Here is a 17964-nt window from a genome sequence, read left to right on the forward strand (position 1 = left end):
GAGGGGGAAAAAAAAGGGAAAAAAGAATTATTTTCTCCCTGTTCTCCATTTCTTAACAGTATTTCTCACTTCATTTACTACAAGAATTTTCATTATCTTTCACCAGCAGAGTTCACATAAAGCTTATAATGATTATTGAATTATTTCCTTTTGTTAAGGTAACTAACATTGTGTTCATTTTCTTAGCATTAGTCCAACACTAAAGTGTTTCCTCAGCTATATAATTCTTTATCAGGGAGAATCACATTCACTGTATATTAGAGATGACAGCATGTAATTCAGATTGAAGGAGATAGTAAGTATATGCATCTTGTCAGTGTTGTAATCTTTATTGTTTGTAGTCCAGCTGTTTAAGAAATAATACAGCCTAAATTAAGTAGTGAGAGAGATGTCATGAAAATCAGTCGTCTAATCTTGGGGGCTGCTTAGATACTCTGTACATTGGAGTTTGTATGCAGGTTCTGCAGAAGAACTGGTAGAACATGAGTTATCCCAGAGAAGTTTTTCATCAGCAGTGCAATGCAATGCTGCTGCTAACAGACTGACCTAATGGCAAGTAGGGCAGGGGAGTCAGACATAGAAATGACGTTAGGGCTCTCATTGATAATGCAGCAGTTTCATAACATCTCACTTTATTTTAACGTTTGCAGGGTAGAATATCAGCGTGGTTTTCATTTCTAATTGGGTAGCTTCTGCACAGCAGTTCTGGGTTCTCTGAGGACATGCATTTTGATCTTTGTTGATAACATGTATTTTATGTAAAACACACGTTTATTTCCGTGTTTCTGCATAGAAAATTTCTTCTCAGATATGCCTATTTAAATTACATATAGTAGTGTATTTTGAAGTGTGACTCTTGCAGGGAAGCTTTACTAAGCAAGATCCACGGGTTTAGTAAAATCCCCAGAAATGCCTTGGTCTGTAATTCCTAATTTCAACTGAAAAATTTCCTGATGTGACTAAAAGTCACTGTCTGTGCTCCTGACTTCCTCCTGACCTTAATTCAAAAATGATTTTGTTGTTTACCAAGCAACAATGTACTTTTGATGTCCTTATTGTTTCTGGATACTTATTGTGTCTGCCCTACTTAGAAGTTAATCAAGGGCATTTGTTTAGTCAGAAATAAAGGTGTACAGGATTGTTTCTTAGCCTAAAATGTGGCAGTTTGCTGAAATTAATGTGTTTTTTTAATTTTCACCTTTTTTTGGTTTCTTAATTCTCACCTATTTGACAGCTATCTTCAGTATTGCTCATCCATATGTCTGTTACGGTTTCAAATCCTTTGAGCTATTGCCTTTATCTGCACAATCTTCCTTGGTTTCCCTTGCTCTGAGGAGTTATATGATCCCTTCCTTTAGTCCTTCTCTCCAGTAACAGTATTTTTTTCATTAGTTGCAATTAATATCTAGAACTAATATGGAAAGCAAGATGGAAAGATAGAAAAGTCTGTGAGTATTTGAATGACAACAATGTAAGCAATCATAAATGGGAGGAGATGCTCAAGTTATTCATTGTTATACAAGTCCAGGTAATTGTGTTAGTTGTCTGAAGATCATCTAATGAGATTACAGTATTGTGTCTGTTGTATAAATTCTGAAAGATGCCCACACCGTCTGGGTCTTAGTGAGCCATGTCCATTTAGAGTACAGGCAACATCAGAGGCATGAAGCAGATATAATTATAGTTCAATGACTGTAAAGTGTTCTTGCTTTTGACTGAAAAGCCGTTCTGTTTCAATATAATACAGTATTATTTTACATTGGCTAAGTCTCTGCTTATATGCACAATTTAATAAAATGGTTATTCTGTTTTAAAAAAAAAAAGTTTGAAGTAAATTTTCTTCACTACATTATTCCTATTGAAAGAAAAACTTGCTGGTAGAGAAGGACCTGGGGCAGAGGTGGAGCAAAGAGAAATGTTAAGTGGCAATACTCTCTGATACTTGCCTCCGCAAGCCATGCTGAAGTATCAGGCAGATAGGCAGATACATGCTGCAGCTCAGTCACCAAGCTTGATCACAGACTAAATATGCAGCTAGAAAATATTAAATAGCCAGTGCACATTTATTATGTATATTTATTACACAGATACATACATTTACATTTGTGTACATTTACAAATTACATACATTTGTTTCATATAGCCAGTGGTATTTACATGCAAGTATGTCACAGGTTGCAAAATTTTATTTATATTAGAATAATCCCATTGTTTTAACAGTAAGAGTTTTAAAGAGGGTTCAATTACAACTAATGAAAGTTTATTAAATGTGATCATTGGCCTCTACAAACAAATAATTTATATTCAGGCAGAAACTAGCAGAAGGAAACCTGAGCTTCTAAAATTTGTTTTAAAAGTGTTTCTCAGGGCTGCCAATATAACTCCAAGCAAAAACTGATTTGCCGTAATCACAAATTTAAATTGTGCTACAAGGTCTAGAAGAGATTTGCTACGTCTCAGTGAAAGCTGAAATTAAACTAAGTTTGTTTTTTCTAGAGATGATAAATGGAATCTGCAAAGACCTTTTTGTACTGATAATCAGAGAGGCAACCACCTGCCCCTTCTGTTGAATGTTTATAAGATGATTTGTCTGCTAATACCTAACGAGTGCAATATATATTCAGTACCTATTAACTTTATCACGAAGTACACTTGTCTGTGCTTTAAGATTTTCTTTGTTTTTTTAATTTCTTTTAAAATGGCAATTCTAAAAAATTCTGGGCACATATGATTGAGAGGGCTGTCCGTTGCAGTGCTATCTTCTGCTGTTGCTTGGCATTATAGCTGTTCAGGCTTCTTTTTGGTTTGTATTTACTTTGGGAAGGAGAGTGAGCCCTGTTACTGGTGTTGGACTTTTTCTGGACATGTCACTCTTCAGACTGTACAGACCCATTCCGTTTTCAATCTAAATGTCTTTGTGACCACACTGTACACAGTTGTTTGGTTTTTTCCCAAGCTTGTCACTTATCTAAAAACACCTCTTGTCCGTCTCTCTTGCTCAGGTGTAAGGCAGCAGCGCGGCGCGAAGTCGATACCATGGATACATTTGTTGATTCCGCTTGGTACTACCTGAGGTACACTGACCCTCACAACACGGACAGGTGAGGGCTGCAGGTTCAGGGCCGATGAGTGGGCAAGCCCGCTTCACGGAATAGAAGGGAAGGAAGCGGCCAGACACTCTGGTGCTTATAGCTTCTATCTGCCTTGGTAGAAGGTGACGTTAACCCCTGTGCTGCCCTGATTTTGTGCCCATGCTGTGGCCTGAGCGCAGCACAGCATGAACTAGGAATTGCTCTAAAAATGTGGCATTTGGTTGCTCCCATGCCGGGAGATCTGCAAGAGCAGGATGTGTAGACACAATTGTGTAAGCACAGGAGTCACAGGGCAAGGGGCTGAAGTTTGTGTGAAAGGGCATAATGGGGCAGGGCACAGAGGAAATCTTCAGCTGAGGAGCTGAAGATAGTCCTTGGTGGAGGATGCCGTCAAGAATGACAGCCTATCAAGACTCTAACTGAGCCTGTGGGGAGTTGCATGGAGCGTACCCTCCCTGGCAATACACTGAGTATTTCAGCATGTGGACAGGCAGTGCTTTTCCACCAGTAAGAAAAGGAATAGTCCGATGTAACATCCAGCTGCCAAGAACAGCACCCTCATTTCTCTCCTTTTGAATTCTGGTAACTCTTGCTACTTCCCTGTGCACAGTCCTAAAGTGAAGAGGCATCGCAGCAAGCTCCTGCTGTGTTGGCACTTCAACTATATGCATAATTAATGAAAGGAGATTTTTCACATGCTGTTGTGTTAGTGACTGCAGCATGGAGAGTGTGGGAAGATAGAGGTAGTTATTTAGCTGTTTTTCTGCTTCGTAGTCTGCCTGTAGTAACGCTGTTAATAGCGCCGCTTTTTCCAAAGAGGAATTAGTGGAACAGCTCTACTACGTAGTCTGAGGAAAATAGAAAGACTTGCATTTTTTAGATATTGATATCACATGTAGGGCTGTTTGGGGATTTATTTATTTATTTATTTGTTGTCCAGAGTGGTTTCTGGCTACATACTGCATACCAAGTGATTTAATATAGCTGGACCAATTTTTTTTATATATATATATTGGCAGTACCAGTTTAGTTTAACCAAAGAAATACCTCCTGTGAACACTTTCATGTCACATAAAATTTAATTATTTTCTAGTGATGCTGTGAATTTATTATTAATATTATTAAGATTTGCAGACTGCTTCCTATCCAGTGACAGTTTAATACATAAAAATAACATTTTTATGGACTTCTGCACTAGATGGCTACCTCCATTTGATCTATTTGTTGGTTGGGGTTTTTTTTAGCTAAACTGCGTATAGGTAAACCCTTTATTTCCATAAGTCATAATTTACAGGTCTAGAATTTGGGAGAATTACTCTTATTGATTTTGGAACCCTGTCAAAAAGTTAGTTTTGATTTGTTCTAAAGACATGAATCCCATATCCACAGTTTGCTTCTGGGCTCATCTGTGAAGAAACAGTGTTGCTATTACAAAAATTACAGATGGAATAATCAAATGAGCTGACAAAACAACTAAATTTGTTAGAACAGGGCCTTAAAGCGTATATTAAAGAACAACATACATACAAAATGCTATTTTGAAGGCAGGAGCCCGTTACAGGAGACATAACAATATTTAATGAAGCAGTAAGCAATGCTAGGAAACTATGCAGGTGACCTCCAACGACATAGTAAATATGTTCGAAATGACAAATTTACTGTAGATTCATAGAGCATTCTATAGTTGGAGTACAATGACCCTTCTGACTCTTCAAAATGTTTTGCAACCTTATAGTAAACTGCTTCATTGCCCCCTAGTGGCAACAATGCAAATCTCCAATTTAAAAAAAAAATCAACGGTTTTTGAGTGGGCATATCTTTTGTCTTTCACTGTAATGTATTTGTATGTAAAACTTGATAAATACTAAAAAATGTAAAGGCTAGCCACAGGGTATTTATGAAAAAATCATTTGTAGAGAAAGAAAATCTTTTCATCACTTTCTCAGGTAACGTATGTGAAATCTTAGTTGCGTCTTTAAAATATATGAAAATAATATTTTTGTGGATCTGCTTTTCAGAGGCAATTAAAATTTTCTCTATAATTTAATATGCATATCACTTCTTTAAAATTAAATAGATTGATAGCAAAATAAAAGTTTTATTACACATGTGTACCTCTCAGTAAATACTGGTGTTGAATATGATGAGCTACTTCAGTAGAGCTGATCTTTCTTTTCCAAATTGTATTTTTTCTATAATTGTGTTTTTTCAGGCCCTTTAATAGTGACTTAGCAGATTACTGGATGCCTGTGGATTTGTACATCGGAGGAAAGGAGCATGCAGTTATGCACTTATTCTATGCAAGGTTTTTCAGTCATTTTTGCCATGACCTAAAGATGACAAAACACAAGTAAGCCTTATATATTTCTATTAAAATCTTTCATATTTCATTTGAAAAGCAAGAGTGTTAGTGGACATTGTTACGATGCAGAACGTTACGTTGAATAAGCCTAAATTTTCCTGCTTGTCAGTGTTGGCTAACTACTTGGTTTCTTACAGTCAGTTGCATTTTCTGTGTGCATACATACATAGCATTTTTATTACATGTTGAGTATTAACTGGCCTAGAGCAAGTGATAAAATGTTGCTGTAGATTTTCAGCCTGCAAAAGCTTGCATAAACTAGTAACTTCAGGCATTCTGAGTGGTGCTATTATTTCAAATTAGGTAACTTCATGCACAGTAATACCATCAATTTCAGTGGAACCATGCATATGAAGAAATCAAGCACTTCTATAATTCACTGCAGTATTGGAGCTGAACAGTGCAAAACAGTTCCTGATAAGCAAAAGCAGTATATGCATCTGCTGTCAATTTATTTTTTATTTAATGACTGTTATGTAATTACTTTTAACTACTCTTGTTGCTGATGCTGCTGTAGTCTCTTCATTATCCTCTGTTTTGGTTAGAGGTAAAGTTTGAGGCAGGAAGGTGAGTCATCTGATGTTCTGTTTCTTGTCCCCTCAAGTTCCCAGCTTGATGCCCCCATTTCCACTGAAATTCTGCCCCTTTTTTACTCCTGCCTCAACAGGGAGGATACTGGTGTCAGAATAGTGAAACACTGCCCCATGCTCTGTCCAGTTCTCCCATCAGCAGAGATGTTTGAATAGATTGAGTCAAAATGAGTGATGCCATGAGAACAACTGCTCAGTAATTTCTCAGCTGGCAACTCATATGCATTCATTCTTTGCCAGTATCCACTCTAAAAACTTGATGTAAAAGAGGAGCCTTACATATGCATGGCAGTGAATTCTCTTGAATGCAGCAGTTTTGCTACAAAACTAGAACTTAAGTAGCTGTGCACCAGAAAAAGATGAACTAGTTAGTGGAGCCAGCAGAATATTTCCCTGAGTTATTTCATAATCATTTGATGAAAACAGGCAGTGCATTTTCATCGCTCATTCTTGTCTGCAAAATAGTTTGCAGTGAAAGCTGTATTTGAGATTTTGGGTTTGGGTGATTCGTGTGTTCTTCACCTGTTGTTTACAGCTTGCACAGCTGCAGCAGGAAGGCTCTTCCTTCTCTGAGGGAGTGGGCCTCTCAAAGCAAATCCTTTCTGTCATAGACACTATTCTTTTAAGCAGAGCTTTTCGTTCCAAGCAATTTCAGGCTTATCAGTTCTACAAAAGACTTTATGATCCTAATCTAACAGCCATCTAGTGGAGCTGTAACACACAGCATCAAAATGTTCTTTTGTTAGGCAAATTCAAACAACACTAACTATGATGGCTGAAGGATTGTCTATGTAAACTGGCAACAACTAGAAGGGGAGGTTTGCTTGCAAAGTAAGCAGTCCACTCTGGTGTGCAAGAAAATGAGGAGGCATGGAAAGAGGACAGCTTGGCTGAAAAAGGACCTTATGAATGAGCTCAAGCACCAGAAGTAGTGCATGGAAAGTGGAAGTGAGGATGGGCTATCCCTGGAAGGATGTGGAAGCATTAGCTTGGTAGGCAGAGTGGAATTAGGAAAGACCAAAGCTCATCTAGAATTGAAATTGGTGAAGAATGTGAGGGCAGTAAGAAGGGCTTCTGCAGATACATTGACAAGAACATCAAGGAAAATGTTGGCCTGAAACAAAATCAGACAAAGAACCTAGTAACAAAAACCAGTCTTGCCTTGACTTTTGCTGTCAAAGTCTGTGCTTAGTAGGAGAGTTTGGTGGAGAAAGGTACTACCCAGTGAAGTGATCCCTAATTCAACCCTACTCTAAACCAGACATGTACAAGTCCAGGGGACCAAATGGGATGTATCTAAGGGTGCTGATGGAGCTGACCTTTACCACTGTAAGGTTGCTTTTTTTTTTTTTTTTTTTGAAAGATCATGGTGATCAGGCAATGTAGCTGTTGACTGGAGAAAGGCAGATGCAAAACTCATCTTCAGGAACAGGCAAGAAGGTCAGCCTCACATTCGTCCCCAAGAATATTTTAAAGTAAATCATCTTGAAAGTAATTTTCAGGCACATGAAAGACAAGGTGACTGGGAGTAGCCACCATGGATTTACCAATCCATGGGAAATTATGCCCAACTTAATCTGCCTTCCTTCTATGGTGAGACAATTCCCTCTGTGGATGAGGAGAAGAGCTGTGCATGTCTTTTACTATGACTTTAGCAAGGCTCTTAAGTTCTCACATGTTGTCCTTTTAGTTTGACTGGGGAGATACAAATTGAATAGGTGGACTACAGTATGGATGGAAAAACTGTCTGGACCATCAGGCTCAAAGGGTCAATGTTCAAAGTCTGACTGGCAGCTATTTGCAAGTGGTGTTCCTCAGGGGTCACTGCTGAGGCCAATTGTATTTAACATCTTCATCAACAACCTGGGCAGTTCAACAAAGCGCACCCTCAGCAAGTTCATTGATCACCACATGCTGGGGGAAGCCATTGATACACTGGATGGCAGGACTGCTGTGCAGAGGACTTTGAATTGAAGGAGCAAGTCTGAAGTGCTGACAGGAATCTCGGGTACATGGAGCAGATTAGCCACAGAAACAGCTGGGGCTGTGCCAACTATGTGACGAGGATTACAACAAAGAAGGGCTTTAGGGGTCCTGATGACCACCACGTTAGACATGAGTCAGCAGTAGGCATTAAGAGTATACGGCGCTGCATTAGCAAAAGCACGTCCAGCTTAGCTTATCTCCGCTGATCACTCACGAAGGCACATCTGGAATATTGTGTCCAGTTTTGAGGCTTGCCAAGTGTGAGGGACATTATTAAACTGAAGAGGATCTAGTGGAGGGGCACTAAGATAGTCAGGGGCTGTGGAGCATATGGCATACAAGGAGAAGCTAAGGGAGTTGTGCATGTTCACTATGGAGAAGAGAAGGCTAAGGAGGGAATGTAATTGCAGTCTACTGCTACCTAAAGGAGGATTATAGAGAAGACAGAACGAGACTCTTCTCAGAAATGTACAGAGAAAGGAGGAATAGGAGTCACAGATTGCAGCAAGGTCCAGCTGGACAGAAGGAGAATAGTTTTCACAGTGAAGATGATGGAACAGTTTGACCAGAGAGGTTTTGGGATCTCCATCATTGGATATTTTCAAAACTCAGCTGGACAAGGCCCTGAGCAACCTGAAGTTAGCTCTGCTGTGAAAAAAGGGTTGGACCAAATGACCTCCAAAGGTCCCTTCCAACCTACATTATTTTAAGAGTCCATGATTCTGTACCTGTATGAATTTGGAATGTGTTTTGTTCATTCTCCACTGTGACAGAGCAGTAGCACCAAAGCACTGTGCCTAGAGTGGTCTAAATATCGTAAATTGCAGAAAAACCCTCTTAACTTCAGTGAAAAAAATGCTAAAGAAGCACTGACTGCGTCTAGTGACAATAGCAGAGAAAATCAAAATTGCTTTCTGTAGAAGTAGTTTGCAAGACTGTGGAGAATTCCTTGGAGGCCATATACAATCTCAAGAGCTGTTGCACATGTGAAGATATGTTACAGCATTGCCCCTAGGATCTGCTTTTTGTACTGCTTATACATGTGTTCAGACTGTACAAGATGATTGTAACAAATTCATAATCAAATGCAAAAGTGTTTGCTTGCTTTAGCTCTACGCACTTAAGGCATTATGTTCTTTTAAGCCATGAAGTCAAATTAGGATTTTGTTTTGATATGGAAATTTCAAGTCCTTTATAAATATTCCCACTTGTCTTAAATATGTTTTAGCATTGGTCAGAAGCCACTTTTGATCAGTCTTCTCTTAGGACTACTCAAGGGCTGGCCTAAGAGATCTGTAAAGGGTGATTAGAAACAACAAGCTGATTGTTAGGAACCTTAAAGTCATGGTGCTGAAGCCCACAGCTCCGAGGGAAAGCATTTTAAGGTTAAAAAACACTGCCCTCTTGTGCATTTTCAGTCATTCTCTATTAGCTCAGTTATTGTTTACAGATTAAATTAGTAAAATTCTGCCACATCTCAGTTAATGAGAGCTGCCACCATTAAAAGTGTGTTATCTAGTATCCTGACAAATTTGTTATGATTCCCCTATTAATCTGTAGTAATTTTTCATTTTTGTAGGTTTTCTTCATGGGAATGTTCATTGTTTGGCTCCTATCCTCTGACTTTCAAATCCACTGAAATATTTTCAGATAGTCTTTAATTCTGTACTAATGGCTATTTATATAATAATGAGGTTGAAAACAAAAGTTTAAAATTTCATAGTTTAGATTTTCAAAGCAATCTTCAAATATGATGTACATTATTACAATAGAAACATTATAGGCCGTTTACAGCTGTCACACATGCTTCCATGGAAAATGCATTGTTTATAGGCATCTGAAATTCTAAAGGTGTCAATATAGTTTAAATACCCCCTGAAGATGGGGCATGATCTTTTATTTTTTTAATGCATTGAACTGGAGACGGTGGGAAATGCTGCTCATTTCCTCAGTGATGACAATGCAGAATAAATAGCACCCTCTGGGTATTGGTACATGTGACAACAGATTAAGCTCAAATTGATGTCATTTTGTTCTAGCAATCTCGTCTGTAAAGTGCATCGGTTCTGGAATTAATTCAGAAGCCAGTTAGCCCTCCCAGCTGTGACCACCGCTGGGAGATGGGCCAGGTAGGCAGCTGGGGCCAGCAACCTCCTCAGCCCTTCCAGCTTAATCCACCAACACAGTCACACCCGCTCAACTGTATTATTGTGAGTGCAAGTTACACAGAATTTGGCTCTTCCCTAGACTGTAGTAATCAGTTCTGTCTGGTGAATAATTGTAAATGGAATTTAGCACAGTCTCTCTGAAGGATTACAAAGCAATAAAAAAGTTTATTGTTGCCATTAAGTCAGCAGATTTGACTGTGATAGAGAGCAAATCTGTTGAGTAAGAAGGCACTATTTTTATATAGCTGCATTGCAGAATAAAATATGTGTGTGACAGAAATAGCTTATTCTGTAAAGGAAGGACATTAGAGCTTCTCTACGTTCATTAGGGACTTTATCACTAGTGTTGATTTTAAGTAAAAGCACTCAGCTATCGACTGTGTAAAATCTGAATGTTCAATATTGTTTGATCTTTTTTCTGCCTAAAATGATCAGCTCCCACATCCCCTAATCGCTTCTCGCCTTCTACAGATTGCCAGATTGTTATAGATAGCTCTAACTGTAGGTTTCACAAGCACCTGAATTCAGCTGACAGTGACCAACCAAGGTCATCTGACTCTAGGGCACAGCTTTGGGCTCTCTCAGCCGTTCTAGAAGTGCTGGGATGCAAATACATGCAGTGAGGATCCTTGCTAGAGCTATCCATTCTTCTGAGTCCACTCTTTATCACTGTTGGAGGTTCCAGAGTCTTTCCAGGTCATTTGTAATTGGATTGAAAGTCTCGCTAGTCACCTTGCACAGAGCAAAGCAAGGAGCCTGAGGACATGGCCCTGAGCAGGAGTTCCTGATCTGTCAGTCACGCTTGCACCTCCATCCGTTGCGTGCTCCTGTATAAAGAGATTGGTCTATCATAGAAATTAACCTGTGTATAAACATTACTGAAGGGAAAAAGATGCATTACACAGTTCATGGCTAGCACAGCTGATCCTTCTTGGAGGCATCAGGCAGACTTCACAGATGGGGTCCCATCTGACGTACAACACAATCAAAAGCTGCACACAACTAAAGCCACAGTGCCCATGCTCCAGCATGGGTGCAAACACACTTACAGGCAGGTGAAGGTGTATACTGTTCCAGCAACCTTACAACTTGAAATATGATCAAGCATTCAAAAAAATTCAAGCCACCTCTTTGTTTACTGTGCCAGAAATGTCTGTCTGTCCGAACATAGCTGAGTTTCAGTTGTTCCCAGTGGTATGGCTCACGAGGTATTTATGATGCTAGGCCATAAATGCATGACCTAAATGCAGTGTTTAGATCAGAATTGCATCACACCTGATGTGCTGCGGCATCTTGGCAGTCCCCTTCCACAGCCCAGAAACACATTGCTTAATTCGAAGGGGAAGGTTTTAGGTGTGTGGATTTATTAATGTAAATAAAAGTGTAACTTTCCATGTGACCATGAGATGGAGCCACCACACCACTGGCAAAATCACTGCACATGGGAGAAATTCAGTACAGGGCTTAATTTGTTTGAGCCCTGTGTTTATTAGACAGGCTCTGGTTTTCTCATTTTGGGCATGTCTCCATTCTCCTGCGGTCTCCCACTAGGAAGACGTGGGGGTTTTTTTCCCCATACTTGGTAATGTATTTTCTGTTGCATTTTTGTAACCTCTGTCAGCATAAACAAAAATAGGAAATGCTCATTCCTGCATTCAGCTTTTAATAACTTGGCATATGATCTGAACTCGCTCTTTGTCATTAAAAATAAGCGTTCCTTGCAAAATCACTTCCAGTGGAGGACCCTGTCTGATTGGGATGTTCTGGCTACCTCATTACCTTTATTTTAGATAGCAGCAAGTGTAGCTGTTTTAGTAACTGTTTGAGATCTTAAACAGACTGAAGTACTGAATGATAGGGGGAAAATTATTTTTATTTTTCATTGATGTAATGTTTTTAGTTTGTAGAAGAAAGTTATCCTGAACAGTTATCTCTTGAAGCATTTTTCCACAATTTGGGTTTTGTTCCCAATTTTCATCTTCTAATTCACTTGGATAATTTGAGATACTTATTTGATATTTTAGATAATTTTTGCCTCCTATTTTTAAAAAAACTTTTTCTTGATTGTACTGTCTAAATTTGACCTCAGTTCCCATCTCCTTAAGTTCCTTTAATTTATTTCTAAACACCAGGATTTTTCAGGCAACCTGTGAAATATTGTCTAGAAAATATTTATAGAGATGCTTGAATTGCTACTCTTAATTAACATTGTTGATAAAACCAGGTGGCATGGTAGGGACTAGTGCTGCTTGGTGTCTGAACAATACACCACTATGTGCCTGTACTTGCACAATATTTAGAAGTATACAAAGGATTCAAGGAAGGAAACTCATGTTCAAACATTAATATGTTGAAGATAAAGAATGAAGCCTGTCACTTTCTCTCTCCCAGTTTAAGACTTTTCTTTCAAATATCTCCTTACTTCAGAGTCATCAAAAGGGTTTAAAGACTAGTATGTGGAAGAGATCTGTTTTAATACAGTTAAAACATGCATAGTTTTATATAATTTAATAATACTTTATATTATTAAAGAAATTACTGTGTTTTAAATCACAAAATAAATTATCATATAACTTATATTTCCTAATAATGTAAAGTACTTAATTAACTCCTTAAAAGTGAGTAGTGTTTTGGATTATGACTTTTTTGTCCATGTGAAGTAAAATGTGGAAGTCTGGTTTTACTATTTCTTCTTTAGATGGATTTATTCTAGCTTTCTGAAAATAAGTAAATAGAAGTAATGCATCCTTTTTATAGACGATCGAAAAAACCAATGAAGTTGTTCTGGTAAAAATGTGGGGCTTTGTTAGGTGGAAGTATGGAGGATTCAGATTGCTTAATGTTGAGCACATATGTGAGCATTAGGAGATGCAAGTCAGTAGTAACCAGCGCTGATTAGCACGTCCTCTAAAATGATGGTCACCAGTGTCTTTGTGTTGGAGGATGCATGAGAAGACTCCTCAGACTGTGTATGCCTTCTGGGTCTGGCTCCATACCTCCTCCCTGGCCCCTACTGTTCTTGGGGTTGCTGTTAGAACTGCCTTTCCTGGCCCATTGAGTTGGGGAGACCAACACCTCTAGAGATTAATTTTGTTGTTGTTTTTTTCAGTGAAAACAGGGACAGGCGTCTCACTCGATGAATCAGAAATGCAGGATCATTAAAGGCAGATACAATAATGTATCTGTCAACCAGAGCAGTCTTTACTTAGAGTTTATTTCTTGCTGAGTGCACTACTGCCCTTAGCTTTGGTGCTTTTAAGGCTCTTTTTAACTCTGTCATACAGACATTTGATGAGAGTTTACTCTTCCTGGTGTAAATTTTGCTAGAAAAGTAAAGTTTTCATGTTCAAGATGCTAAAAAATTAATCCACTGACATATGAACTTTCCAGCATTGGAAAAAAAAAATGCCGTTTTTCTAGTGTACTTTTTTCTTACAGCTAATTCTGCAAAGGGACAAGGCATGCAAGTGCTTATGTTAGAGAAACTATCTTCTCCGTTTATAGAAGGAAACATGCAGCAAGATTTTGATTCGTTCAAAATACTGTGCTCCTCAGAGAGAAGCTAGAACTAAATATTTGTAAGACAGCGAGGCCAGGTACTTGAACGCTTTTACACATGGGAATTTAGCGTAAAGTTAGTGAAATTGCACTGTTGGCAAAGAAACTTTTGTGTATTATCCATATGCTAATTTGAAAAGTGACGTTAGAATAACTCAGTACTAAATCAGGATGCTAGAATGTGTGCAGAATACAAATAAATACTTATACTTGCCAGCCAGCCACCCTGAATAAATACACAAAGTACTCTTTCTAAGGTGACGACCATTTTTGTATAGTCAACTTGAAATTCTTGTTTCATTGACTAATTGTGCCTGATTGGCTTAACACCTGAGGCTTATCATAAAGTATGCTTTTAACAGTTCTTTTCAACAGACAAGTTTCTTTTTCTTTCCATCCTTAGGGAGCCTTTCCATAAGCTCTTGGTTCAAGGTCTTATCAAGAATCAGACATTCAGGCTAACAACAACAGGCCAGTGTTTGAAGAGGGAGGAGGTTGATCTCACTGGTAAGAGAGACTGCATGGGAAAATCAGCATAGGTACATCCAGAAAGTCAAGGACTACTTCAGTGTACAAGCCTCAGTGCTGGGAGAATTTGGAAGAGAAAATGAATCCTTGTAATATTTAAACTGGAGAGCAACTTCTGTGAGTTTTGGATTCATATGCACTGCTAAGTGCGCAGAGACCCTACTAATCCAGCACCTTTTAATTGCATCCAAACATAGAAACAGTGCTATGGTATTATTTTAGCTCCAGTGTAGTCCAAAAGATCAGAGGTCAGTATTGTTAAGACACTGCTCAGCAACTTGCTGGTAGCCCCAGCAAACAGACAACCTACAAAAACATCATGGCAAAGCTTACACAGATGTTGGTGTATTCAGTAGATATTAGGAATGTAAAACATGTATAGGGAAATGTGCTGTTTCTCAAGTTCTCTCCAGTGCCTTCACTGCATAAGCTGAAGCAGCAGGTCCTGGCTTGGGCACCTGTAAGAACAGGAGTGGTTTGGTCGTGTTTGCCTCCCTTAAGCACTCCTCTCACACAACCTTCTTTTCACTGTTTTTCTCCTGCATACAAACCCCATAAGTCAGTTAAAAGCCAAACAAACCAACCCCCTTATGTTTACTGCTGCCTGCTATCCTATTTTCTTCCAGAAAAGCTAGAGCTTTTCTGTAGCAGTGGTTTTGCTCGGTTGTACCTTTATCAGTGTAAATGCCCCTTTCCATCTCTAAATTCATGCAAACAAAAGGCACGTTCTTGTCAGGATAACTTACTGCAATTGAAATCTATACATCTGCTGTTTGTAAAAGCTAAGTGCAGGTCAGAATTGTACCAAATCAGTACACCTGTCTAGGAGGTTTTAAATGTCATCATTATAACAGCGTTTAAATCTCAGGGGCTATCAATGTAGCACATAGGATGAATGCCAGGTACAGCTTCCAAACAGTACAAGGAGATTTTCTGCCATGATGTAATGGAAGCATTGGGATATTACTTGTGTTAAAACATTAAAGTAGGAAAGACATGGGAGGGAAGAGGGTGTTCTTCCTCTTTAAGCTGTTTGGAAACCAAAAACCCCATTAGAAATAGTTGCTTCTTCTTATGCTTAGGGAACAAAATTAATTGCTGTTACAAATGAGCAAAATTTGTTTTAATATTTTGCCTATGTCTTAATATTTAGGAACTGAACCAGTTCACCTACAAACTGGTGAGAACCTCCAAGTTACTTGGGAAAAAATGAGCAAATCTAAGCACAATGGAATAGACCCTGAAGAATTAGTGAAAGAGTATGGCATTGACACCCTACGTCTTTACATTCTGTTTGCTGCTCCTCCAGAACAAGATATTTTGTGGGATGCTAAAAGTAAGTTGAATTGTTTCTGTTGTTTGTTTTGCTGTGGGGTTTTCTTTCTAGTGTGTTAGCTCTACAACCTAAAAGCATGTATGGAAAGCACTTCTTAAATGGTATTTTCTTCTGCAAACTTGGACCTCATTCTCCTATTTTTTATTAGCTACAATTGATTAACTGAAAATGATTGTTTTAAGATTTTTTTTTTCATTATAAGCTGCTTTTTTAATTATATCAGATAACAGATAAAACTTTGAAATATTTTACTATTTCTATTTATTTACACCATGTATGCAATGGCTTTTGTAAGCTGGACTATGAAATACTTCTCAGAAGAATCTCATTAGAAGACAATCAGAGTTCCTAGTAACTAGTATTTGTACACACATGACATTTTTATGAGCTTATTTCTTGAATAAGTTAAGATTTAGCCTCCTACGCACTTATTTACTGCCATTGTGCAATTTGTCATACTGACAGATCTTAATTTCTTTTATCTACTGTGGTTCATACATTTTAATGTGGTCTTATGCATACATTTAAATCTAACCCTCTTGTTGCATAAGGCTTTAATAAACACCCCATGCCTGGTTTAAAAAGGTGTACTACTACATTCTTTCTTGTGTTACCTTCTTGCTACTTAGTTCAGCCTGCACTAAGCATTATTTCAGTCGGTGTCTGTCACCTTTACATTCATATGTGTTCATTTATGTATTATGGCACTATTGTATGTATTGGAGGAGTGGGGTTTATGACACTTCTCAGTTGTCTTTCTGTCAGCACCTAATCACAACAGTAGAGCTAGGCATATTAAAAGGTCTGTTAAAAAAAACAACCACTAGGAATCAAGCTTTAACTCCTGCATCCCTAACAGTACACAGGTACATAATTCTCTCTGAAACAGCTAATTTAGTGATGCACAGTCTTTTTGCTGTATTTTTCCATCTTGAAAATGGAATAATTAAATTAGTGTGAGAATCATGGGTACAAAATCTTAGTCGCAAATTATACTAGTGGTTAAACATTCTTTTAAGAAAGCGAAGTACGTGCAGGTATAATGCTAGCAAAAATGCATTTAGTCATTCATACCAACCTGTTTACCACTTCAGAAATACAAAGAAAGATTTTGGAGTTACGTAGTGTTAAAAGTGTATTGGAAAATGTGAACAAAAGGCGATGTTAGCAGCCTAAAGATACTTCCAGAGGAAAAAGATGAAAAGTAGGTGAAAAGCCTGTCTTAAATTGTTAAGTTTGGTCTGAATTTCTTAATGATTACAAAATAGTGAATGGTTAAATTGAAGAAATCAAGCACGTGGTGGTGGGTTTGACCTTGGCTGGACACCAGGTGCCCACAAAGCCACTCTATCACTGCTCCGTCTTCAACTGGACAGGGGAAGAAAAATATGATGGAAGGCTCATGGGTGGAGATAAGGACAGGGAGAGATCACTCACCAATTACCGTCACAGGAAAAACAGACTCAACTCAGGGAAATTAATTTAATTCACTACCAATCAAAATCAGAGTAGGATAATGAGAAATAAAACCAAATCTTAAAACACCTCCCACCCACCCCCATCTTCCCAGGCTGAATTTCACTCCAGATTTCTCTACTTACTCCCCCGCAGTGGCGCAAGGGGACAGGGAATGAGGGTTGTGGTCAGTTGATCACCCGTTGTCTCTGTTTCTTCCTGCTCCAGCGTGGGGTCCCTCTCATGGGAAACAGTCCTCCATGAACTTCTTCAGCATGAGTCCTTCCCACGGGCTGCAGTTCTTCATGAACTGCTCTAGCGTGGGTCCCTCCCACGGGGTGCAGACCTTCAGGGACAGACTGCTCCAGCGTGGGTCCCCCATGAGGTCACAAGTCCTGCCAGCAAACCTGCTCCAGCGTGGGCTCCTCTCTCCATGGGGCCACAGGTCCTGCCAGGAGCTTGCTCCTGCATGGGCTTGTCACAGGGTCACAGCCTCCTTCAGGTGCCTCCACCTGCTGTGGTGTGGGGTCCTCCATGGGCTGCAGGGGAACAGCCTGCCTCACCATGATCTTCTCCAGGGGCTGCAGGGGAATCTCTGTTCCGGTGCCTGGAGCACCTCCTGCCCCTCCTTCTGCACTGACCTGGGTGTCTACAGAGTTGTTTCTCTCATGTATTCTCACTCCTCTCTCTGGCTGCAAATTGCTCCTGGTGGGTTTTTTCCCTCCCCTTCTTAACTCTGTTACCCCAGAGGCACTACCACCATCGCTGATGGGCTCAGCCTTGATCAGCAGCGGGTCCATCTTGCAGCCAGCTGGTATTGGCTCTGTCAGGCATAGGGGAAGCTTCTGGCATCTTCTCACAGAAGCCACTCCTGTACATGCCTCTCCTC

General features: G+C 39.2%; 1 protein-coding gene across 4 annotated transcripts in view; it reads left to right on the top strand.

Annotated features, from left to right (window-relative positions):
* Positions 1–17964, top strand: part of LARS2 (leucyl-tRNA synthetase 2, mitochondrial) — an 89346-nt gene that overhangs the window by 52170 nt on the left and 19212 nt on the right. For all 4 annotated transcript variants that reach the window (XM_075745603.1, XM_075745604.1, XM_075745606.1 and 1 more), the window contains 4 exons: positions 3003–3101; positions 5305–5442; positions 14160–14263; positions 15438–15620. In XM_075745603.1, the coding sequence (XP_075601718.1) occupies positions 3003–3101; positions 5305–5442; positions 14160–14263; positions 15438–15620 (524 nt within the window). The remainder of the gene's footprint in view (positions 1–3002; positions 3102–5304; positions 5443–14159; positions 14264–15437; positions 15621–17964) is intronic.

This window comes from Balearica regulorum, chromosome 2 (assembly GCF_011004875.1).
Source record: "Balearica regulorum gibbericeps isolate bBalReg1 chromosome 2, bBalReg1.pri, whole genome shotgun sequence".
NCBI classification, from domain to species: Eukaryota; Metazoa; Chordata; class Aves; order Gruiformes; family Gruidae; genus Balearica; species Balearica regulorum.